General features: G+C 52.4%; 2 protein-coding genes across 4 annotated transcripts in view; one reads left to right on the forward strand and one right to left on the reverse strand.

Annotated features, from left to right (window-relative positions):
- ST3GAL4 (ST3 beta-galactoside alpha-2,3-sialyltransferase 4) overlaps nucleotides 1-24,847 on the forward strand; it is a 1,214,471-nt gene that overhangs the window by 64,506 nt on the left and 1,125,118 nt on the right. The window lies entirely within an intron of this gene.
- Nucleotides 1-24,847, reverse strand: part of KIRREL3 (kirre like nephrin family adhesion molecule 3) — a 333,492-nt gene that overhangs the window by 45,267 nt on the left and 263,378 nt on the right. For all 3 annotated transcript variants that reach the window (XM_050323048.1, XM_050323047.1, XM_050323046.1), the window contains 2 exons: nucleotides 8,278-8,435; nucleotides 4,549-4,699 (listed from right to left, as the gene is read on the reverse strand). In XM_050323048.1, the coding sequence (XP_050179005.1) occupies nucleotides 4,549-4,699; nucleotides 8,278-8,435 (309 nt within the window). The remainder of the gene's footprint in view (nucleotides 1-4,548; nucleotides 4,700-8,277; nucleotides 8,436-24,847) is intronic.

Genomic DNA, 24,847 nt, shown 5'->3' on the forward strand with positions numbered 1-24,847 from the left:
AAGACCTCCAAGATCATCAAGTCCAACCCTTGATCCAACCCCGCCATGGTTCCCAGCCCATGGCACTGATGCCACATCCACTCTGTCCTTAAACATCTCCAGGGAGGGTAACTCCAACCCTCCCTGGGCAGCCCATTCCAAGGGCTGAGCACTCTCCATGGAAAGAATTTCTTCCTGATATCCAACCTAAACCTCCCCGGTACAGCTTGAAGACTGAGCCCTCTTGTCCTGCTGCTGGTTCCTGGAGAAGAGACCGAGCCCCACCTGGCTCCAACCTCCTGTCAGGAAGTTGCAGAGAGTGCTGAGGTCTCCCCTGAGCCTCCTCTTCTCCAGGCTCAACAACCCCAGCTCCCTCAGCCTCTCCTCACAGCACTTGTGCTCCAGTCCCTTCCGCAGCCTTGTTGCTCTTCCCTGGACCTGCTCCAGCCCCTCCATGTCCTTCCTGACCTGCCCAGAGCTGGACACAGCACTCCAGGGGTGGCCTCCCCAGCGCTGAGTGCAGGCCAAGAATCCCTTCCCTGCTCCTGCTGCCACTGATACTGAGCCAGGCCAGGATCCCTTGGCCCCTGCTGGGACACTGTGAAGCCATGGCTGTAACCAAGCCCAAGGAGCGTTGCTGTGTTTAACAGGGACTAAAGTTTCCCTGCTGGCTTCTCCCTCTGCCATCTTCCCCCAGCGCTGCCCGCTCAGGGTCCTGCTGCAGTGACTCTGACTGGGCATCCCGGTGCGACAGCAGCATCCACAGCAGCCCCGGGTTATTCCAGCCCTGTGGGGTGCGGGATGGGTTGGGACCATCCTCGCAGCGAGGCCACCAGCAGGGGAGTCTCGGAGGTGGCCCCGGCAGTGCCGCTGGCTGGGCGGGAGGGGAGTGGGAAAGGCGGCGTTCCAGCAGCATTCCAGCGCCTCCTCCTCCGCCCCGTGGCATTTACCCAGCCGGAGCCCGACTTTGTTGCGAGCAAAGCCACCTGCCTTCCTGATGGGAAATTATGACGGGGAAATTATAGGTATTTTCAATTTACCCTAATTTCATTTTAAAATGTGCAATTCAAATGACAATAAAGATGGGCGCAGTTGGGAATATAAATGAGCTTCCCTCGCATAGCAGCCCAGAGATGTATAGCGGGCTCCTAATTCATTCCCAGGCATCCTGACACTTCCCTATTGTTAGACAACAACAGCTAATCACCTTCCTTTGTTAAGTATGAATCACACTTCTCTTTAGTAGCTTCCCCATTGTTTGATGGGTTAGGAGCTGTGCCTACGATTTACCGAGGAGCCTCTTTGTATTAAAATGAGCCCGGCTCCCTCTTGCACTCAAAATATTAATAATAAAAAAGATTAAAAAGACAAAAAAAAAAAAAAAGAGCGAAGGAAATGAATTAAAGTCTTTGATCTCGCCTTTCAGGAATGGGATTGGGCTTTCGAACATTGCGGGTTCCGCGGACAGCGTGGGTTTGTGTGTGCCAGTGTATTTCGGGGCATTCTGAAGGGAAAAAAGACACAAATTGTAACTCATCAGGTTGTAATTCCACTCGGTTACAATTATGATTCCTGCCCGGCTTCTTGTAATTAATTTGAATGATGGAATCAGACAGAGCCAGCCCACAGGCGGCGAGTTGCCCTCACGCCCAGGTACGGCATCGCAGCGGGACCGGCCCCGCAGCCCGGGGGCACCTTGGCAAACCCCTGAGCTCCCGCGATCTCAGCACCTCGGGAATGAGCTCCATGGCCTGCAGGCACCCTGCTGACTCTTGTACTGCCAGGTGCAAATCCCTCTCCGTGCTCCTCTCCCCTACGGACAAGCCCTTCCAAACCTCTTCTCTAAGGCAAAGGTGCCTCTTCAGCCCTGGGCTTTCCACTCCCCAGTGGCAAGCACAAAAGGGAATCAAACTCTCCAAAGCTCCAAGGATAAACGCAGCGGGAGACCCTCCAACAGAGCCACGTGCCCCTCATCACCCTCTGCTTTCCTTCCCCTCCTCCCACGTCCTGCAGAACCACCCAGATGCAGCCAAATCCCTTCTTGCTGTGACAAAAGAAGGGTGTAAAAATGAGCAAGTGCACATGTGTGTGCAGAGGCTTGGAGCAAATGGCTTTGGATAAGCAATAACCCTGCTCCTCCCCATCCCGGCACGCCGGGTGTGCATTTCCATGGAGCCACTGGGCTCCTGCAGTATAAATAGTTTATGGCATATCAAACTATTAAACATGATTTTAATCCCACTTGTGATGTTCGGTGCATAACTCACAGGAGGCTGACTTTGATGTGGCTGGTGGAACGGAAATCACATTGAACAGATGTTCCAGCTGGAGCCGCTTAGTGTTTCCATTACAGACCCCGCGCTGGGCTTTTTTCCAGTTCTTCTTCCCCCCCCCCCCTTTATTTTTATATTTGGAAGGGGAGGGGTTTATGACTCAGCTATTTCATTGCTGCTAAAATGGTCGGGCATGAGATTGATGGGAGCCCAACTTTGACTTTGCATCAGCTGAAAGAGGATAATTCCTTCCACCACGTTCACACCCTCCATAAGAATAATCCCCACCCTGGCATGTTTTTTTTCTGCTGCCTATGAGAGTTTCTGATGTTCTTTTGAGTTGCAAAAGAAAATGAAATAAAGCAGGAGGAGTGATTTACCAGGCTGCTGCTTCCTGGGAAGGATTATTTTTGGTTCCCTGGGATTATTTTGCAAGGCCATCTCTTTCAAACTGTGCAGCTGGGTAACGTTTCCTATGGTGTGAGTTCAACCTGCACCAGTGGAGGTGGAGAGTGCAGGGTCCAGGGGGATGAAGCAGGTTGTGCCAGGCTGGGAAGAGCTCCCCAGGCAACAACTGCAGCCTGCTTTTCCTTATTCTTGCAGAAACCACTTCTTTTTTCCCCCCAAGGTGCTGCTTCTCTGCTAGATGTTGGAAGAAGACCCATGTGCAGGACCCCCTCTCATTGCCAGAATGCTGCAGAGGAGTTCACAGCCCACCCTGTCTTCCCAGGACAATTCCCCAGGAAAAAATGAGTGGTCCAGATAATTTTTTTGCTTGAGAAAAGCACCTTTAGCTCTTTGCAAAGTGAATGCAGTTCGTTGTCTACCAAGCTGGGAGTGAAACCCAAGGGACTAACACTGGGTTGGTAGTTGCACTTCATTATCTCAGAGGTCTTTTCCAACCTTAAGGATTCCATGATACTATGACTAGATGCAGCTAGAGCTGGCTCTTGCACCTGGGTCAAAACCCATCCCACCTCAGCCTGGTTAATCCATCTTGGTATTTTTCTCTCTCTCCATCACCCATCCAGCTTTGGGAGATTGATATCCTCATTAGCCCTCATTAAGAACAACATACTTTTATTAGCTGGGTAGGATATTATTGTTATTACATTCACAGCATGGAGCATTTAATGGCTCAGAGTGGAAATTGGTGTTCTTTATTGGGTCTCTCTCTTTTCCAAGCAGATTCCACAAGGCTCAGGGATTCAGCTCACGTCCCCTGCCCGCACTGTACCCAGTGTACTGATGTCTCCAGCTCTGTGTTGTTTGTGTGAGTGTGAGTGTGTCTCCAGCCATTGTAACTGTTTGCTGGCTGTGAAATAACCCAGGCTATTATCTCATTTTATCTGCCCAGTTCTGTCAGGACATGCAGCCAGCAACCCAAGAGCCCGGTAATCTTCCGGCAGCAAAAGCTGCAAGTCTTAAATGGTGAATTTTCTGCTGTGCTTGAGTTTGTTCAGCCAGTTTTAATTGGACTCTGGAAAGCAGCTGGCATGTTAATATTGAACACCCTGCTCTTGCAAATTGTGGGTAAATACAGCTGCAGGAACTGGGCGTGCAAATGGAGCCCGTCTGGAGGGGGTCAGGGTGAGCCTGAGAGCAACAGCTACTGCAGAGGAGGAGGGAAGAGACCTGGGAAATGTGAATTTTGGGGGAAAGAAGATTTTGCTCTGTGGATTTAAAGTAAAGGGTGAAGAATATGGCTCTTCAGACACACCTGTCTCCATGAGGTGGTGACTGGTGCTGCCTGTGTGTCATGGGGGGGACACTTCCCCCGATCAGGTGTCTCACACGCCATCCCAGCAGAGAATGACACAAAAACCCTACCAGTGAACTGCCTGTAAGGCTGGAAACACGTGATTTTGCACCAGAGGTCTTAATGAGCATTATCTCCACTGCTGGCCATGGCCGGAGATGCCGTTTGCTCACCCAGAACCCTTTGGGATCCATCTGTGCTCCAAAGACCCCCGGGGACACAGTGGGGCCACCCAGAGCAGGGCAGCTGGTGCTGCTTTTGCTCAAAACCAGGGACACAAGACACAAATGCTGGGAAGCAGGATGTCCCTGGGGTAGGGGTGTTCTGAGCCCCACAGGGAGCTCAGGACACGAGATCTTCTGGCTGTGACTTCACTGCTACAACATTCCAGTAAATCCCAGCAAAGGGAACCCCCCCAATCCCATCATCCTGCTCCTGCCCGGGGTCAGAGCCCTGTGGACAGCCCCAGGGATGGAGAGGGCTGGGAGGCTGGGGTGTCCCAGTGCCCAGAGGAAGCCCAGCCAGCCGTGTACTCACGCTGGATGTCGATGGTGACCGAGGTCTCCTTCCCACCGGGAATGGCTTTGTTGGTGGCGCGGCACACGATGCTCTCCCCGTTCTCAATGTCGGAGGGGGCGATGAAAAGGGTGCTCATGATGCTCTCCCTCTTGCCATCACGGAGAAGTGTCTGTAAGGGGGGAAAAGGGATCAGGAAAGGCAGTTTCCTACAGGAGAGGGCCCCCTTTCCCATTCCAAGCCGTGCCAGGCTCCGCAGGCACAGTAGGAGCTCCTCAGCCAAGCAGCTCCCTGCAATAACAGTTCCTCTGGCTGGAATCTGCCAAAAGCCTTGGGGGAATAACAAAGACAAATTTCACTGCACTTCCCTGGGAATTGGGCTCTTAACTCCCATCTGTTTCCCTGCAGCCCTGCTGTGCCTAGACCTGGGGAGCACAGCTCCAAGGGAGATCCGTCACCCACCATCCCAGGAAAGAGGGAGCCAGAGGCAAATGGACTGTTGACCCTGCTGTCACCTTCTGCAGGTGAGTGCACAAAGCTACCTGGGCACTTCCCACAGGAATGAGGGGTGCCAGCAGCACGGGCTGACCCCAGCCATGGCTGCTGTGCTGTGGTCTGAACCAGCCTGTGGTAAATCATCACCACTTGGGCTGCTGAGCACTGATGGCACCTGTGGGTGCCAGAGGCACAAACTCCCAAGCCTGGCACAGCGGTGGTTAACCTGGTCTGCCTGCTCAGCCTTGGCACTGTATCTCTTCCCTGGATTTATCTGACTTTGATTCCAGCCCAGGTGCCCTGCCGTGCCTCTCTCAGGAGCCCAGGAGCCTGGGAGCCCTCCCTTCCCCAGCCCTAATCCTCCTGCAAGTTCTTACAGTTCTTACAGACCGTGGTCACGTCACCCCATAGCCCTGCCTTTGATAAATCAAACCCCTCCAGCCCTGGGAGGCTCTCAAGGTGTTCTGTGGTTTTCAGTCTTTTAATCATTCCCTGACCTCTGACCTCTCTCTGGTTTATCAACACTCTGGATTTTGGACCCTACCAGGCACTTTTTCCCTCTAAGTCCGAATCTTTCAAGTTTGCTCCTCACAATGTAAGACAAGGGGTTTGCTGAATGACAAACTTACGTCAGCAGATGTGTGGATGTGGCACTTGGGGACACGGGGTAGTGGTGGCCTTGGCAGTGCTGAGGTAACGGTTGGACTGGATGGTCTCTGAGGGATTTTCCCACCTAAATGACTCTGTGATTCCTGACTAATCCTTTCCCTGGGCTCACTGTGGCACAGCCCTCCTGCACACAGGTTTGCGCCTCTCAGGCACAGGAGACAAGGAATGATGATGAGCAATTGTCACCACAGTCAGCCCAGAATCACAGTGTCATTAGGGTTGGAAGAGCCTTCTGAGATCATCCAGTCCAACCATTAACCCAGCACTGACAGGTCCCTCACTAAACCATCCCCCTATCCACCACATCCACATGTTTTTTGAACACCTGCAGGGTTGAAGATTCCACCACCACCCTGGGCAGCCTGTTCCAATGTCTGGCCACCTTTTCAGTGAAGAAATTTTCCTCAATATCCAATCTAAGTCTCCACTGGCATAACTTGAGACCATTTCCCCTTGTCCTGTCCCTTTGTTCCCTGGGAGCAGAGCCTGACTCCCACCTAGCTCCCCCCTCCTGTCAGGGAGTTGCAGAGCCAGAAGTTCCCCCCTGAGCCTCCTTTTCTCCAGGCTGAGCCCCCCCCAGCTCCCTCAGCTGCTCCTGCTGCTCCAGCCCCTTCCCCAGCCTCATTGCCCGTCTCTGAACACACAAATGCAGGATGTGCCCTGTCCTTGCTCTGCTGTCACCTCGTGTGCCCTTCCCTTGTGGAACAGCCCCACTTCTGTCCTGGGGACGGGGTGACCCCTAATTCTGTGCAGAAATTCCCCCCCTATCTGGGTTTAGCCTCAAAATCCTGCAGGATCCTCTAACATTCCCTGTCTGCTTCAGCAGAGATTGGGGAGGGGGGTTCCAGACAGCCCTGGCTGTTCTGTGCTGCCTGGCTGGGATTGCAGGGGGCTGCAGATGGATCTGTTGGTGGACTGGAAATTCAGAGTAACAAAGACATTCTCCCTCAGTAAAAATGGTTCCAGGCAAACAGGAGCCTGAACAGGGTTTCTTTTTGGTTGGCTGCAACGTCTGGATCAAAGGCAAGCTGGGTTAGGTTTTAGTTTTCTTGAAAAAACACAAAGAGGAAAATTTGGGAATTATTTTAAAAGGGAGCTTAGAAAGGGAAAAGTTTCTCAGACCCCCAAAATCAAAACTTCCCATTCAAAAAGACATCTAAACTTGGCTGTAAGTTTTTCTGAAGGCTGATTTTCCTTTTTAATGTGGAAGGGCCTCATGGAAACCTCCAGCAAGTCAGAGGGAAACAGAGAAGCCTCTCAGAAAGAGAAGTTTTCCTGAGTCCAGGAGGAGTGGAAGATGCTCCCCTGTGCAGAACAGGGCTCCCCTCCCAGCCCATCCCTGCCAGCTGCTTAAAATGCCATGGAAATGTCTGTGCTGTGTGTGAGGTGGAGCTGCAGCCTGGAAAGCTCTGCTTTGGAAGGGTTTTTTTTTGTTGGAAATATTTTAAAGCAGGGACATTCCTCCTCCCCTGCTCCCCACTGCTTGTGGGTCTGAAAGGGAAAGGGCTCAAAAGTTGCCTGCCCAGGGCCTGTCAGTCTGCAGTGCAGGGGAAGGCAATGAGCTGCAAACAACTGCACGTCAACGGCCTGGATTTTAACTAATTCCACTTGATTTGAGAGAGGGAGAGGTCAGATCTCTCTGGCTTTAATTAGTGCTGCCTCTCTCACGGCACACAGGGAGATGGGGCAGTTCCCCCTCTGCTGCTCCGTGGGCTGCAGGGAAGTGGCTCAGCTTCAGCCGAGGTACTGAGGAGGAGGAGGAGGAGGAGGAGGCAAGGAGGGTGTTCTGGCTCCTCTGGTGTCCCAGGCAGATCGGGGTGCTGCTGGAACGGGGCTGGGTGGAGGCTCCACAGGCGGCAGAGGGTGGAATGTTTATTAAAGATCTCCGGGAGCTCGAGGAACGGCTCTGGCTGCCGCCTTTGAAGTTTGCTTGCATTACAAATGGCTGCAAACTGACCCATTTTAGGGCTGGGATTTTTGCTCTTTAGAAATTTTCCTTAGAAATGTCAAGTGTTACCGAATCTCTCTCGAGCTCCCCAGACATCAGGCGCCCGTAAACAGGAGAGCATGTGGGGGCCCAGCTGAATGTGCTGCTGATGCTCTTTGATGATTTCCTTTATGACCCAATAAAGGCTTTCTGTCTAAATTAAAAAATGCCAACAGCCCTGATGATTTTTCATGAGAAATTGCAGTGGGAGGAGGGGGACACGTGCATCACAGCAACCACCTTTGGAGCCAGAGGTTGTGCTGGGCCGGTGTTTGTGGACACAGCTCCAACACCACACCCAGGGAAGGTGGAAGGGGGAGGACTGGCCATGCCAGGGGATTACAAAAAGGTACAAAAAGCCAAATTCAGAGCAGAGCTCCTTTTGGTGACAGTTTGGGATTCCTCATGTGCGTCTTCCTGACTGTTTTCCTCCCAGCCTCTCATCGGGAAGGCTTCATGGGGTGAGAGCCTGAGCTCTGCAGAGCTGAGGGTACTGCCCCAGATGTTTTGGGGCAGTGTTGAAGCAGTGCCAGGCCTGGTACCCCTTTCTGAAGCCAGGGAAGGGCACAGCCCGTATCCCCAGCCCCATCCTGCCTCACCTTGGAGTAGGTGGCTCCATTGATGACTTCTCCTCTCCGCATCCAGATGATGGAGGCTGCTGGCTTGGCATTGTCTGCGTGGCAGGTCAGGTTCAGGGGGTCTCCTGCTCTCAGGCTGATGATGGGCCCCCCCATAATGACAGGATCATCTGGAGGAACTGCAGAGAAAGAGCCCAGAGGAGACAATGTCATTTGAGGCATGAAACCAACCTTCCTGGAGTCACCTGTGGGGTCTGGGCTGCCAGGACTGGCCTGTGACCTCTCAAACCTCTGCAGATCATTTGGATGTGGCTGTGGCAGCATCCAACCCCCTCTCCTCACACTACAGCCACTTGTCTTTTGCTGCTCACGTGAAAACTGTGCCCCAAATTTAAACTCCAGCAGCAGGAACTGGTGAAGTGTCGAGGGGACACGGGTCAGGTGCCTGGGAGCTTTGCAGGAATGGGAGGGATCAGGTCTGTGGTAGATAAATCCACCAAGAGCTACTAAATCCTCAAAGCCCTGGCTGTCCCTGAGCTGCAAGCTGCAGCAGGATGGTGAGTACTTGAAAGCAGCCTCCCTGCTTGAAATAAATATCCCTGCTTGCTGTTCCTGCTCTTTCACTCCTCCCCAGGGATCTCTGGCTGCTGCTGGACACAGCATGTGGGGTTTGGAGGGGATTAGGTGTGACCCTCGTTCCTCTGACTGCAAAGGGGGAGGAAGGTGAAGGTATTTGGGGCAGAAGGGAAAGAAAAGCTGGATTTGGATTGTCACCTATAGCACCCAGGGGAATAACTTCTTCTGGGCATCAAGAGTCTGATTTCCAGCCTCCTGCCTTTGAAGAGGGCTCCCTTGGCAGCCCTTGGTCACGGAGGGATGGAGGAACCCCTGAGCACTCCCTGCCCTGCTTTGATTTCCCTGTCACTCCCACTCGTGGTCCGTGCTGTTTTCACACACAGGAGGCTGGGGGACCCTGCCTCTGACATGGAGAGGCTCCTCAGCATCTCCCTCTGTGAAAGCAGATCTTGCCAGGGGCGTCACAGAGACATTTGGGTTCTCAGCCTTCTTTGGAAGCACTGACAGCCCTGACAGTGTGAGGCTGCAGTTACAGGACAGGGCTTTGCCCCCCCTGGCATCTTCACTGTGCTGGGAAGCATTTCATGCCAGAGACAGGGAGGGGTGGAAATAGGGAAGCAGGTGAGGGGCACCTGAGCATGGTCTCCTCTTTTGGGACTAGCCTGGCATGTCTAAGGATCCCCAGTGTGGTAAGAGATGGGAAATCCAGATGGAGAGAGGGACTGGGCTTTAATCTTGCTGAGAAGAGCTTTCATCTCCATTACCATGAGGAGTCTGCTCTGGGGATGGAGAGCTCTGTACAGCTGTCAGTGCAGCTCTTCATGGAATCATAAAGACCTCTAAGATCATCGAGTCCAAAAGTTAACCCAGCACTGCCAAGCCTACCACCAACCCATGTCCTCAAGTGCCACATCTACACAGCTTTTAAATCCCTCCAGGGATGGGGACTCCAGCCTGCTCCAGAGTGTGCTCTGCAGGAGTGAACCATGTGGTCTTACTGACCATCAGTGGCTGTTTCACCAGGAGATAAAAAGTTCCTGACTTCATAAGACAAATGAACTTTAACTTCTGCTCTGTGACACCCAAGTTCAACCCTCCCTCTCCCTGGCTCTGCCCCAGCATTCCCAGCCTCAAAGATGCAATGAAACCATTCCCAGGAAACAGCAGGGAACCTCCTGGCCCACGTTTTGCCCAAAGCTGCTGGGAACCCACCCTGCTGAGAGCCCTTCAGGCCCAAATCGCTATCCAAAGGTATTTTTAGCTCTTCCCAACCATGTGCTTTGGGAAACCAAAGGTTGGTCTTGCTACAGATCCATGTAGGGCCTGTTTGGGAGCTCCTGTAGCCCGAGGGATTGGGAAGCCATGAGGAATGTCAAGACACAGTGGGAAGCCATCCCTGCTTCAGCCTCTCTTGCCCAAGCAGAACAGCTCGTGCTAGTACAGGACGTGGGAAGAAATTTCTGCTTCGCACCCCGCTCAGGCAAACCCTCCTACCTCCAGCATCCTTCCAGAGGGGCTGCAGCAGGGGGATAGGTGCCAATTTCCCACCAAAGAGGAGCTGGTTTTGTTCCAGGTCAGTGCTGTTCCCCCTTCCCAAGCTGAGCCGCACAACATCCACGCCAAAGCCCTCTCCGAAATCCCCGAGTCTGTCCCTGCTCCTGAGCTGTCCCTGCCTTGGAGTTGGACGAGAAACACTTAAAAACTCCTCCCTGGCTCCTCCAGCACCGGGCTGGATGTGGGAGATGGGAAGGGATTACGTTCCCTGCCGGTGCAGAGGCAGGATTGGCGGGCAGGGCACCCTCGGCTGGGCACACACACAGCTGCCAAGCGCTGGCAGTAATGGGATTTTTCAGCTCAGTGGGTGGAACTCAAGGACTGGGGAAAAAAAAAGCTTTTCTACACGGATCCAAAATGTACTTTTTTTTTTTTTTCCCCCCTCGGGCTACAAGGGTGGAAAAAGGAGTGAAAATCTGTGGTTTGGGTTTGTTGAAATGTCTGTCAGCAAAATACGAAAATGTGAACGATTCTGCTCTGTTCTGATGTTTTAACTATTAAGGAAGGATTCATTTTAATTTCTTTTTTTTAAACACCCTTTCATTGGATGAGTTTATACTGTTTAAAAACAAGTCTGGTATTTTTCAATAGTTCTTTTCCCCTCAGTGAAGCCATTAATTGAATTTGACCTCGGCTTGTAAAATACTGACAATTCATCTCGTGGAGCAGGGCAAAAAACCCAACCCACAGGCCCTTCTCTGAAGAACTGGAATTTATGAAAGAACTTTTATGGTGGGATGTTTGATATTCCTGACTTTTTTCTGGTATTCTTGCAGCAACATCACCCCTGCAACACAATCCACCTATCGCTTAGCTGCCCACGAGGGGATATCATGGCATAGGGGACAACATCATGCAGACAAACATGGAACCACTTGTCTGCCCAGGGACAAAAATCCTTGTTTTTTACTGTTTTGCTCCGGTTTCTCTCTATTGGAGCAGCAGCCAGATTTGGGGAGCTGTTTATGGCAACGAGGAAAGGAGGGGTCCTGGTTATGTCTTCCCAAGGAAGTGGTTATGATCCCCCAATTCTCTCACATAGCCCTGAAATATTGATGTCTCCAGGCTCCCTAAGAGGGGATGTGGCTGGGGAGGAGGGTCTGATGAAGAGGAATCAGTGCTGTCTCTCTAACTTCTGCAAAATGAAGGATGGATGTATTCCTTCCCCATTTCAACTCCAGCCTGGGAGAGGAGGAGGAGGAGGAGGAGGAGGAAGAGAAGAGTGGAAGATAAAAAGGGGAGAAGAAGAAAGAAGGGAAGGCAAGAAGCTGGTAGCACAGAGCCATGATCCATTATTCATCCACTGTGCTCCCAGGATTGGTTGTTATTATAAGGCACCACTACAGAATCCGGTCTCCTAATTTTTAATCACGTAGCTATGGAAGCACTAGCCTTCCTGATTAAACCAGGGATATAAATAGGAAGACTTGTTTGGGGTTGCAAGGGGGGTTATTCCTGACAGCCATGCAAATGGAGTTAACCCACACATCCCTGGAAAGCTTAAAATGAAGAAGGGATCCAGGATGGCTCAAGCCCACAAGGGTAGGAACAGAGAACCGGATGGAAACGGCCCCAAGATGCACCAGGGAAGGTTTAGGTTGGATGTCAGGAAAAATTACTTCACTGCAAAGTTGGTCAAGCATTGGAATGGGCTGCCCAGGGCAGTGGTGCAGTTCCCATCCCTGGAGGGGTTAAAAGCTGGGTGGATGTGGCACTTGGGGACACAGGTTAGGGATGAACTCAGCAGTGCTGGGTTAATGATTTGACTCGATGGTCCTAGAGAGTTTTTCCAACCTCAGTGATTCTATGACATGCAGCTGCTTAGAGAATGGGTGTCCAGACAGATTATCCCCAAATGGACATTGTTTGGAGACCTTCAGGGGTGGGCAGAAGGTTTCAGCACCTCAGCTGTCCCTCTCTTCATTGCAGACAAAACTTTCCAAAGAAACCATGAGAAGCTGCTCCCCACCAAACCCCTCATTTTCTGTCAAAATACAGGAATTGTTGAATATTTTTAAACCAGCCTTGGACAGGCATTAATCCATTCTCCATAGCTGTGGGCTGCCTGGATGGGAAGGGACACCTTGGGGTCTGCTCCTTGCCCTTTGGAAAAGTCCATTTACAGCACATCAGCATAAAGAAACTCAACTAAATGATGGTGCTCCTGGGCTGTGCATTCAGCAGCTCTTTAAATGAGCTGTTAGAAGTTTTTCTGCACTCTGTCCCACCCTGCATTTCCCTGATTAATCAGTGAGCCCACACAGAATTCTCCAGTGCTGGACTGACACCCCAGGCTAGCACTGGCTCTGAGTAAGGAGTGACATGGACATCTTTAAATGCTCCTGGCAGCTGGACAGTGATGTGGAAGGCAAACAGAACCTCAATTATTAGCAATATTTACTGAGATAACAGGATCCTCCAGCAGCCAGGTCCTGGAAGTGAAGGAAGCAAAAAGCCCTCCAGCCACCAGTACATTTCCCCTAATTAGGGCTGTTTTTCTGTTGTTGTTCTGGCTGGTACCCCCTCGCTGCTGGCTTTGTGGAACCAACCTCCTCTCCTTGGCACCAGCCTCTTCTTCAGTGTTAAGAGATTCAACCCCAAACACTCCCTGCTGGGGAAGGGCCACCCAGCAGCTGGGCTGGAGAGGCAGATGCTGAGCAGCCCCTGAGGACTGCCCTGAGCCAAATACCTGCAAGGAATGTTCAGCTGGTGTGAGACCCAGCAGGAGTGTCCCTCTGGGATAGGGCACTGCTCATCTCCATGGCTTCCCTTCCCCACGGGGTCTGTGCCACTCAGGGCTCTGGGCTCATCTCACGTGTGTGTTAAATAAATGACAGTGACCAGAGGATGCTCCCAGTGATCACAAACACTGGAAGGTTCTTCCTGGCCCCAAGGCTGAAAGACTAAGTGTAAATCAGCTGGGGGGAGTTCAGCCTGGAGAAGAGAAAGCTCAGGGGAGACCTCAGAGCCCCTTTCAGTGCCTAAAGGAACTCCAGGAGAGCTGGAGAGGGACTGGGGACAAGGGATGGAGGAACAGGACAAGGGGGAATGGCTTCCCACTGCCAGAGGACAGGGATAGATGGGATATTGGGAAGAAATTCCTGGCTGTAGGGTGGGCAGGCCCTGGCACAGGTTGCCCAGAGAAGCTCTGGCTGCCCCATCCCTGGAAGTGTCCAAGGCCAGTCTGGATGGGGTTTGGAGCAACCTGGGCTGGTGGAAGGTGTCCCTGCCCATGGCAGGGGGTGGGATGAGATGGGCTTTAAGGACAGTCCTACAACCCAATCCATTTTGGGATTCTATGATTCTCTGACGAATGAAAAGCATCCCCAGCCTCCACAGGGGTGTCTGGTGGCACAGCTGCCTCCCAGGGAGCCGGCACTGGGTGAGAACGTGAAGCCCCACGGAGATGAAGAAGCCAAGCTGAACAAGGGGACCTCTGCTCCTGTATTTTGTCTCCACAGTAAGGAAAGCAGGGGAAACCCCAGGGAGCCAGCCTGGAGGGATTCAGTTGGCTCAGCCAACCCTCTTGTGCGTCTGGGAGCTTTGCTCTGGTGCAGAGAAGTGTTTGTGTATTCAGACACCGCATCCAGCTTGTCAGAGAGGGATGTTCAGCTCTTGTAGACAAGTCAGGCTTATGAGGGCACCACAGAACACTTGCTGGGCGTGACTGCATCTGGCACTGCCCTGACCCGCACTCAGCTGCTTGCTCTGGGGAAGACTTTAAAATACAAGCCCTGCAAACAGGGTTTTCCTTTGCAAATCCCATCTCTGCTCCACGCTGGGGCACGTGGAGTCCAGGTTTGCTGGCTAGCAAGGTGCCTGTGAAAGGATCAGGATTCAGCCTGCAGCCTCTGGGCTCCTCACCTTCCCTGGAAGATCCTGATCCTCTGAACAACTGGGTCTTGTGGTTGCCCCTCATGGCAGGGGGGGCTGGACTAGATGGCTTTTAAAGTTACCTCCTAACCCAAAATATGCTATGAATCTGTGATCCTGTCCTAATCCAAAAGGGGGTCAATGTAGCCAGACTTGGGGGGGGTGGAGTGGGGTGTGACTTTGACAGTGTTAATGATACTCAGCCAAATTAAGAGTTAATTAGCTGTTGTATCATTTCTGTGCATCATTTGGGGTGGGAACATCCTCTTCTCTGCTTGATCCCTGCAGGGAACTGCCTCCTCTTCCCAGCCAGTGCCTGCTTTCCCCACCAGCCTCGGGGTTGTTTTGGAGGGGCCACTGGTGTTGCTCTGCACGATGCTCTTGAGATCCTGGGTGGGGTCTGGCCACACTCAGTGGATCCTGAGCTCAGTGGAGCTGATCAAAGGAAAAGAGCAGCTCTCCTACCAGATCAGCTCAGCAGAGGTTGGCTTGTTTAATTGGCAAAATGAAGGCTGGGAGGCTGTGACTGGTTGCAGTGAAAGAACTGGGGAAAGCTTGGAGAAGGCGAAGGAAAAAGAAGGAAAATGTGGACACTGGGGGAGAAAGAAGGTTCTCTGTTTCATCAAGTATCTAGGAAAGCTTCCCAAGGGGAGGAAAAGGGGCTAGAACACAAAACTGCTTTTAGGACAGAGCTTGCTACACTGGATAAGAGAATCCCCTTAGAAGGATTGTGTTTCTGGCAGAGTTTTCCAGCAGACTGCCCAGGGTCTCGCTGTATTATCAACCCTGAAGGCTGCAAATTGTGAGGGCCTAAACCACTGCAGAGCAGCTTACAGCTCCAGGAGTGTTCAGCTTTTCATTTATCAGGCCTTTACACATTTAGGACTCAGATTTCCAGCAGCTCTTCAGAGCTAGGAAGGATATAAACAGGCTCTTAGGTTTTGTCCAACACTTTGAAGGCAGAGATTTCACTGTGTCTGAGTGTTCTCGTGGGCTGGGCTTCTCAGAGCAGCACTGACTGGGGACTCAGGGCAGGACTGTGGGGCTTGGGGCCTGAGCTCTGGGGGAAACCTAACCCTGGATGGCAAATTCCCCTCCACTATCTTGACATACATCCATTTAACTCTCCTCTTCCCGATGCAATTAGAATGTCAATCCTTTTCTTTGGCAGGTAAGGAAAAAGGGACAATACAGAGAGAGTGGTGTGAGTTTAAATGGGGACAGTGGAGGGCTGAGAGTCCTGACTCCAGCTTGTAATATCCCCTCATCCAAGCATGACCAATCAGATTTTCCTTTCCATCCTACCACTGAAACCTGGAGCCCATTCCTGTCTGCAGAGGCCCAGCAGGATGAGGCTCAGCCCTTCTTTATCCTTATCTTTGTACCCTGCACTGTGCAAGAAAGAGTGGCCAGCAGGTCAAGGGAGAGGATTCTGCATCTCTGCTCCACTCTGGGGAGATCCAAACCTCAGTGCTGGGGTCCTCAGCACAGAGAGGACCTGGAGCTGGAGTGAATCCAGAGGAGGCCATGGAGATGTTCCAGGACTGGAGCCCCTCTGCTCTGGAGCCAGGCTGGGAGAGCTGGGGGGGTTCAGCTGGAGAAGAGAAGGCTCCAGGGAGACCTGAGAGCCCCTTGTAGGGCCTAAAGGGGCTCCAGGAGAGCTGGAGAGGGACTGGGGACAAGGGATGGAGGGACAGGACACAGGGAATGGCTTCCCACTGCCAGAGGGCAGGGATAGATGGGATATTGGGAAGAAATTCTTGGCTGTGAGGGTGGGGAGGCCCTGGCACAGGTTGCCCAGAGAAGCTGTGGCTGCCCCTGGATCCCTGGAAGTGTCCAAGGCCAGGTTGGATGGGGCTTGGAGCCACCTGGGCTAGTGGAAGGTGTCCCTGCCCATGGCAGAGGGCTTGGAATGAGATGGATTTTAAGGTCCCTTCCAATCCAAAGCATTCCATGATTCTATTGTTCTGCAAGGAAAACCATTGACAAAGCTTTTTGCATCCTTCCCAACATAAGGCAGGCTGAAAACAACCCAGTCTGTGTCAGTGTGAATGGTCAATTCACAGAGGCCACACTGGCTCTGGGACAAGCTCTGGCATCACTTCCAAGCTTCCAGCCCCTACCCTTGTGCTGCCAGCCCCTGGCCCTGCTGAGACTGGCATGGGATGGAAGGCTGGTGGTTTGGAGAATGCCTGCATGACTGGCACCCTTCCTGCATCAATGCCATGCCAAGCCCTGGCAGGGTCACTGCTCTGGGAAGGGTGGCAGTGGGATGGGGCTCTTGGAAGGGGATTACATGGTCTGTGCAACACGGACAAGTCTTAACGAGCAGCTCCGCAGTCCTTGCTGGGTCAGGGAGGGATAGGAAAGGAGGAGGTTGTGTCTACAGGTCCCTTTTGTCCCCTCCACGTCCTGCCCACATTTTCCCCAGCCTGATGCTGCTCTGCTGCCTCATTCCTCTCCCCAGCCCATGGCAGCTGAGCCCAGACAGCCTGAAAAATTTTGGGCAGCCGTGGGTGCCCTCAGAACGGTGCTGGCTGCTGCCGAGTGAAGGGGGAGAGGAAAGAGATGCAGGAGAACAGCACAGCCTGGGGAAAACACACTAAAAAATAAATCAAAGGGAACAAGGGGAGCCAGGGAGAAAAATAGTGATGAAAGTTTAAATAGTGCATCTCTTTCTCGGTCCTATTTGTCTTGTGGCACCTTCAGCGTGTGTGTGAGTGGGAGGGGGGCTGGGGGGCTGCTGCCTCCTCTCCATCCCAAGCACACACATGCTGTTTGTATCCCTGTTTCCCTCCTGTCTCTGCAGCTGAGTGTGATGCACGGACCCTCCTCACACTGAGGAGGTCATGGGAAACAACCCCCTAATATTCCCAACCCCTTCTTTTCTTTCTCTTTCCCCCTGATGTTTTATCTCTGTTTTCATCAAGCCACTGAAAGTCCCACAGGCTCCAGGTTTCAGTGGGGTCAACAGGATTGATTTTTCCAGTGGAATGGTGTCCTGCTGGAGAATGCAAATCCTTCAAACCCAGAAATGCTTCCCAGAGACGGTTTTGTCTCATTGCAGCAAAGCTCAGCTCACCTTTCCCACTCACTGTCCTGGAGGAGCTGATCTTCCCCCACTAAGTCCCTCTCCAGGTCATATCGAGTAATATCACTGGAATATTCTTTGTTTTTTCACACTGAGGAGGGCTTTGGTCCCAGATTCTTGGCTAGAGAACGTTTCCAATATTCAGCTTTCACAATGGATTGGAATTGAACCAAATTTCAAAACTCTGAAATCCTTTGTGAGAGGGGGCTCTGGGCAGGACCATTTTTGGAGAAAACACAAGGAGATCCGGTATGGGATAAGTGAGCATTTGCATTCTACTGAAAAGCCTTTTATATGAGGGGAAAAAGAAGTTTTGGCAAACCCCTTTCAAGCCTTAATAAAGGGCCAGATGCTGTGGAGGCAGGTAGCTGGCTGGGTATGGTTTGTTTACTTGGAATATTCTCCCTGCAAAGAGTAAAAAACTTAAAATTTCCCCTCCCACTTGAAAGAGCAAGAGAACCCCAACGAATATACCGCACTTGCCAGGTCCTTGTTGAATTCTCCCCATCCAGTCAGTGTTTTTGGCTGGATCCTGCCAACAGCTACTGCCAAGCCCTAGGTCAGGGCTGGGGGACTTGTGAGGGAGCTGCTTTGCTTTGCTGTGCCTGCCCTGGCTGCCCTTAAACCAAAGGGTATTGCCCAGGTTTGAGAGAGGTGGATGGACAATCGTGATTAATGGTTCCAATTCTGCCCTCCAGGATGGAGGAAAGTCAGGGTAAAGCTTCCCAGAAGTGTTGGGAGGGATGGGATAGGAAAAGAGGAAAAATCACCAGCCCACCTGGCCTTGTTCCCACTGTCACGATCAAAGTCATGAACATGATCCCTGTCACACCCCCACCCCAGCACAGGGAATTTTTGGGGGTAATGCTGAGCCTAAACAGCACAGCCCTGGCTTAACCTCTCCTGGAGGCAGCAGGGACATGGTGGTGGATCCAGTCCCTGAGCCCACAGCATCCAGGGAGGAGCCCCTGAGACTGCAGGGAGATGCTCCAATCACCTCCAACACCCTCCCACAAAGAGAAATACGAAGCTAAAGGAAAAGGCTGTGCCATATCCCGGCTCCCCTCCGCTGCAGGACATGCCTGAACCTCCTCCTGGAAGGGGGCATCTGCAGGAACATCATTATCTCCCCAATGTAGGCCAGCACCCCCTGCCTCCTCCTCCCTGTGTGCCGCTCCTGGGTGCAGAGTGACAGATCAGAGAACTCAGGGAAAAAAAAACCGAATTCATTATTTTTCCCGTATGTCAGATGTTTTCAAATTGTTAAAAAAAAAAAAGGGGAGGAAAAAAAAAGAGTAGGATTATTACTGTTCATTAAAAAAAATGGGAAAAAAGGAGCAAACCCCCTGAGTTGGCCCCTTCCTCCTGGGGGGATCTGCTCTTAGATCTCCTCTCTTGCAGGATGGGGTGGGAAAAATCCTGCCTGTCTCCTACCAGGAGGTACCATGGAAATTTGGGACGCAGAGTGCAGCTGGATGACACAGGAGATTGGGTTGTTAAGGTTTAGGGCTTGATTATCTGGATCCATCCTGAGGCTGCAAATGCCTGGAGCTCATTAGCCAACACCTCTTCTGTTAATTAGCCATGGGATGTAGGATCCTAACAGTCCCTTCCAGGCCCAGGAGCCCCAGCACAGCTGAATCCTGCATTTCCCTTGGGATGGGCTTTGCTGGGAGCCTGGCACACCAACCCATGTGGAAGGGAAGGACTCACCCTCTCCCCTGGCACAGGAGAGCAAGGAGGGCATCACCTCCCACTGCTCAGCACCAGGGGAACTCCCCATCTCAGCCTCCCCCAGGGCAGTCAGTCCTGGTGGCTCTGCCCCCTCCTCTCCAGTGGCATTTCTCAGCCTGGCCAGCTGGGATGTGCAGGTACCTGTGCTCACCTGGGATGACACTGAGGTGCCCTGCCTGCTCCCACCCATGCCAGGCACTCTGTCACTGGATGGAGACATCACAGACGTGCCTTGTCATGCCCAGGCTGCACTTTGAAGAGGGTTTTTTTCTACTTTGGGTCTGAAAGGATTGATTTTTCTTTTTTTTTTTTCTTCTCCTTCCCTTAAAGGCCACAGTTTTATCAGATGCTCCCCCTTAAACCATGTCCTCACTCCAAAGCAGTGCTTATTGCTGCTTTTCCCAGCTCCAGCCCAGGGCTGGAGAAGGAAGCAGAAAACCTGGATCTGGGATGTGTCACTGAGGAAACTGGGAATGGGAAAGGGGTGAGAAAAGACAGGACTTTAGGCCAAGCTGGGAAAAATCCCCCTGGCATTTCCTGTGTCTAGGATGTGAAGTATCACTGCCATTTCATGGAAGAGGCAGGCCTTTTGGTTTGTAGGATCCCAGAATGGTTTGGGTTGGAATTATCATCTTGTTCCAATCCCCTGCTGTGGGCAGGGACACCTTTCACTAGCCCAGGTTGCTTTAAGCCCAGTCCAACCAGGCCTTGGACACTTCCAGGGATGGGGCAACCTGGTCTAATGGATGGTCTTTAAGGTCCCTTCCAGTCTGTGATTCCATGAATACTTTCCTTTGTAGGTCTCCAGCTGGGAGTCCTTGGAGATCCCCCTTTCCTAGGCAGGAACGGGCTGTGCATCGCACTGAGTGATGCTCTTTCCAGCCTTCCATCAGGAGACAATCCCACTCAGATCCTGGGCTGAGCTGCTGTGGAGGAATTGAGGGCAATTCACACCAGGAGGACCCACTGGGGAGATGGAAATTCGGTGCTTTGTGCTCTGCCTTGTGGTGGCACCGAGACGGGGACGGCGCAGGCAGGGCCGGGCTGGGAGAGGGGAGCTTTGATCTGGGTACCAGCCAAACCCTCCCGGGGGTGAGAGACCATCAGAAATAATGAATGAAGGCCTTGGAAAGAGACTAATCCCGTGCCACGTCCCAGATCTGCCGGCGCTTTGCTGCCCTCCCCTCTCCCCAGTACCTGGCTGTGCAAAGAGCTGTGTCAGCCCCCTGGGGCATCAGGAACGGGGGCTCTGGCAGGTTAAAAACACTTCTTGTCCAACACGAATGCCCTGAGCCTCTCAGGCAGACTCTCACACCCCGAATTCTCTCAGTGCTGTGCCAGAGGAGGTCCCTCCCTGCTCCCACCGGCAGGACACAGGACTGCTGGGCACCCCACGCTGCCCGGCTCCCCACGGGAAAGTGTGACTGCAGGCACACCCCCAGCTCCGGCACACGAGGGACAACCCCCAGCTGCATCTTGAGTGCTGTGCACAGCATCTGAAGGTCCAGCAGGCTGACACACGGACGACATCACCCAAGGGCAGGTCCTAGGTGGGGTCTGAACACCAGGGGTGCGTCCCGGCCCTGCAGACCCTCAGCCACGGCAGCAGTGGGGGCTCAGCAATCCCCACGCATGAATCCAGCCTCCATCAGTCGGGCTCCATCAGTGCAATGCAGTTCCTTATCTCCGACACAGCCCGGCCACACGTTTCCCAGGAAAGCAAAGCCTGCCCTCCCGGGACGGAGCACGATCAATCCCAATGTTCCAGCACTGACACGTGCCTGGGATCCGTCTGAATCCCTTATCAGGCACCGCCACAGCTCCACGTGGAAAAGGTTTAGCCTCCCAGACACTCTGAGTGCCCTTGTCTGCCCCCTGGTCCCGCAGCCTTTCCTGGGATCGTTCATCCTTGCATGAGCCATTAACACATCCCCATTTTAAGATAAATTACCCAAATCTTTAAACCTCTGCTGAGAGGGAATTCCCCCGGGCTGCTGTTCACACTCAGGGCCCTCTGTGAAGGCTCCCCACGGAGCCAGAGCCATTAATACAGCATTCCCAGAGAGCCTGCAAATTGCATCGTGGTAGGAAAATGGGGCTGGAGTAGCAGGAATGCTGCTTAAAGCCATGACAGAAGGATTCTGAGAATAATGGCTTTGGTTTTGCTGTGTCTTGGTGATTTTCCAATGTTTTTTCTCTCTGAGAGGAGCACAAAGATGGAGGTGTCACCCATCCTTAGGGACAGGGTGCCTGTGCACAGCACTCTGCAGGAAAACAGGCAGGTTCCCTGAGCTTCACCCTCTAAAAATGGTGACAGCTCGGCCAAAAATGGTGGGATTTGTGGGGAATATCCAGAGGAAAGGACAACAGTGAAGAGGAAAGAGACTGGAGAGCGTGGGAAGACAGGGCTAACAGGACAATTTAGAGAAAGGAGTAGATGTGCTACCTGGGGCTGCTCCAAAATCTGCTCCCAAATGTGGGGTTTTTTTGGAAATAGGATATTGATTTTGTTTCCTCTGCTTTTTTTTTTAATTTTGACTGATGGCGTGTTTCGGAGAAACGTCTCCTTGGGTGGAATTTTATTCTCTTTTAATTAAGGAATCAATAGCAAGGCAACAACACGTCAAGAGGGGAAATGTTTTGGTCAGGGATTCTTGTTCCTCTCAGAGGGTGATGGTGAACCCGAGCAGGTTTGGCCTAACCTGGGAAAGGAGATGAGGAAAGAGCAGGAGAGTGAGTGCAAGTCTGAGTGATGGCTCCCTGGGGTTTCCACAGTGCAAATAGTTGTATTTCCTTCTGGGTTGTTTTTTTTCCTTGATTTTTTTTTTTCCTCTTTTCTGGCAGTTCTAACTATTGTTCTCCAACAAACACCTCTGAAACATTATGGGCTGAAAAGCAGCAACTCCTCTAAGGGTGTTCTCCTCCTCAGACACCAGATGTGACACCACACCAAGCAGACATGACCCTTCTCAGCCACAGCTGAGGAGTCTCAGAGTTCACAGAACAAGCTGGGAGCTGATGCTGGTGTTGTTAATGGAGTATCAGCTTTTCATTCCTTGGGGAGGGACCCATTTTGAGGGGTTCTTCCAGACCCTCTCCCATTATTCCCGCTATCCAAGTGTGTGAGGAGCTCTCATTGACCCACAAATGGATCCCAAAGGCATTAATACAAGTATATAATAAACCCACAAATACAAACAGATAAATAAACACCAGTACTGGACCCTGATCTGGAACCCCAAGACAACACTCACAGGCATCTCCACCCCAGCTGGCTCCAAGCTGGCTTGGATCTCTTCCCAAAACAGCCACAGACAGCACGACCAGCCAGAGCTGCTGCCTGGACATTCTTGGCCACAGCTATTTTTCCTGGTGGCACAGGCAGCCCAGCCCAGAGCTGGAGGGGTTGGGATGTGTTCCTGGACTGCTGACATCCCTGGAGCACACTGCTCCCATGGGATGGGACAGGAGCTGTCCCAGCACAGCATTGCCACGAGGAGAGCTTGGCCTGCTCCCACTGCAGTGGGGAGGCCACTTCAAATGCTCAGCATGTGCCACCAGCATCAACCCTTCAGGCTGGAGACGTGCTGGGGACTGCCAGGAGCTCCCTGTTACACCACAGCCTCTCCTGGAAGATGGATTTCCTGGGCAGGGAGAGCAGAGAGAGATGCCACCAGCATTACCAAAAACATCCATCAACAGCCCCCTCCTGCCTCCCGAGGTTTTAATCACTTGGGCTGCTGAAAGGGAAGAGGAAGAAAGGAAGAGAGAGGTGGGAAAGCCCAAAGTCAATTTGTGTGAGGGGCAGGACAGGGCTCTGCTGTGATGGTTCCATCAGGGCCCAAGGGAGACAGCAGGAGAGAAGCTCAGGCTGTGCTGGATGGGAAGGGAACAGAAGGAAAATCCTCCTTAGGAATTTAGGTCAGTTTTGTTTAAAACGTGCTGAGTTATCACAAAAGAGGATGTTTGGAAGTTTTGGGTTTTTCCCATGCCAAACCCCTCTGCTGCCCTTTCCCAGCTGGAATGCTTTCACAGCTTTTACTCAGACAACAAATAACTCCTGGTGAACTTATTGGTGATGGAAAACCAGTCACTGGGTCCATCACTTTATGAGCTCTCACTTTGGGTGGGACAAGCTGTGCCTTGCTGAGCAGAGCGCCAGGAAACGCTGGCCTGGGGGCAGGGGGTTAAAGAGTGGAGAGTGAGGAAGAAGAGGCAAAAAACTGGGAAAAGGGGGATCCACGGGGTGGCTCGTTGGAAACTGGCTGGAAAGGATGAGGTCCTGGCTGGGCATGTGGGTTTGGGAGGCAGGGGGGTGAATGCAAAGCTCCTTCCTGCACTCTCCGCTCTGGGAAGCCGATTCCGAGCCCTGGCCCTGAACCCTCTCCGTTATCCATGACAGCTCCACAGTGCCATTTAACAAGCCTAATCATTAACTGAAAAATCCATGAGGTTCAAGTCTACAGAGGCTGCTCAGGGGTGGGTGAGGGAGGGCAGAGAAGGCGGGAGCCACGTCCTGCCTGCTGCAGGAGGGGACACCCAAAGCTTGTCTCTGTGTGACCAATCCCCTCTCCCCACCACAGCAGCAGATTTGGGGGCAGCAGCCCCCACAGTGGGCCCTGTGTGAAGGCCCAGCGAGCTCCTGAGCTGGAATGACGTGCAGAGCTCCCTTCTGCCCATCCCACTCCCACGAAGCTGGCAGCACCCACTGCCCAGAGCTGGCTCACAGCAAAGTCTTCTCCTTCCCTTTCAGAGTGCTGGAGACAAGGGTGGCACATCAGGGGAACTCTGAGCCCCTGGGGACTTGCCAATCATCCCTGAGACACTCCAGCTAATTATTTTTATCCTTCACAACTCGTGGGCACAGGGGAGGTGTGGAAAATAGGGCATTCTCGGCGTCTCTCTCTCTGGCATGGGCTGATGGTGCCTGTGAATTGCTGCTCCGTGTCAGGACATCACTGTTCCTAATCAGGCTGAGATTTCTGATGGACTCCATGCTTCTTCCTCCTGTGCTTTGCTCCAGGGAATATTGTGGGTGTTTTTCCAGTGAATGAGGATTTTCCTTCCCCTCATGCCCGTCCTCATCCCACTATGGGCTTGCAGGGCTCCAGCAGGAGGGAGCGATGTATGGACTGGAGTGCCTTTTCTTTTGTGGTCTGCACACCACCAAAACCACCTGAAAAGTATCTCAGGAAGAGGCAAACGACAGCTTTGGCTCTGCAGAGTACATATTCATGTCATGCAGGGAAAAAAACAATTGTCTCCCCTTCCTGCTTTTCCCAGAGAAGTGGAAAATGGTGAAGTCCAGGGGATGTATCTGCACACTCCCTGGGCTCATTCCTCCCGTGCTGTGAATGGAAGGCTGTTGCTCTCCACATACAGAGAGCCCACTGAGCTTCCAGTGCGTGCCACGACTGCAGCACTGCATGACCCAGGGGGAGGATGGTGGTCACAGACCCAATGGGGCCACAGCAGTGAGTCTACAGGAGCATCCAGGAAGGAATTCACGTGGTGAAAGCACAAAGCCATATCCCTCCCATCAAACAAACAAACAAACCAGCTCTGCTTGTGACTGACTATCTTCAAACCACTCCAGGCAGTGACAGAAGAGTCAGTTTGTTGTTTGCCCACTCGGAGAGGAGATAAGGCCAGGAAATCACAGTTGGCTTCTGCAGTCCTAAAGGGGAAAGGGAGGCTCAGTCTGGCAGATGAATCACTCTCAGTTGACTGCTCTCCTTCTCAATTATTACCCAATTTCATGAG

The sequence above is a fragment of the Myiozetetes cayanensis genome, unplaced genomic scaffold, assembly GCF_022539395.1.
Source record: "Myiozetetes cayanensis isolate MyiCay16 unplaced genomic scaffold, myiCay2020 scf29, whole genome shotgun sequence".
NCBI classification, from domain to species: Eukaryota; Metazoa; Chordata; class Aves; order Passeriformes; family Tyrannidae; genus Myiozetetes; species Myiozetetes cayanensis.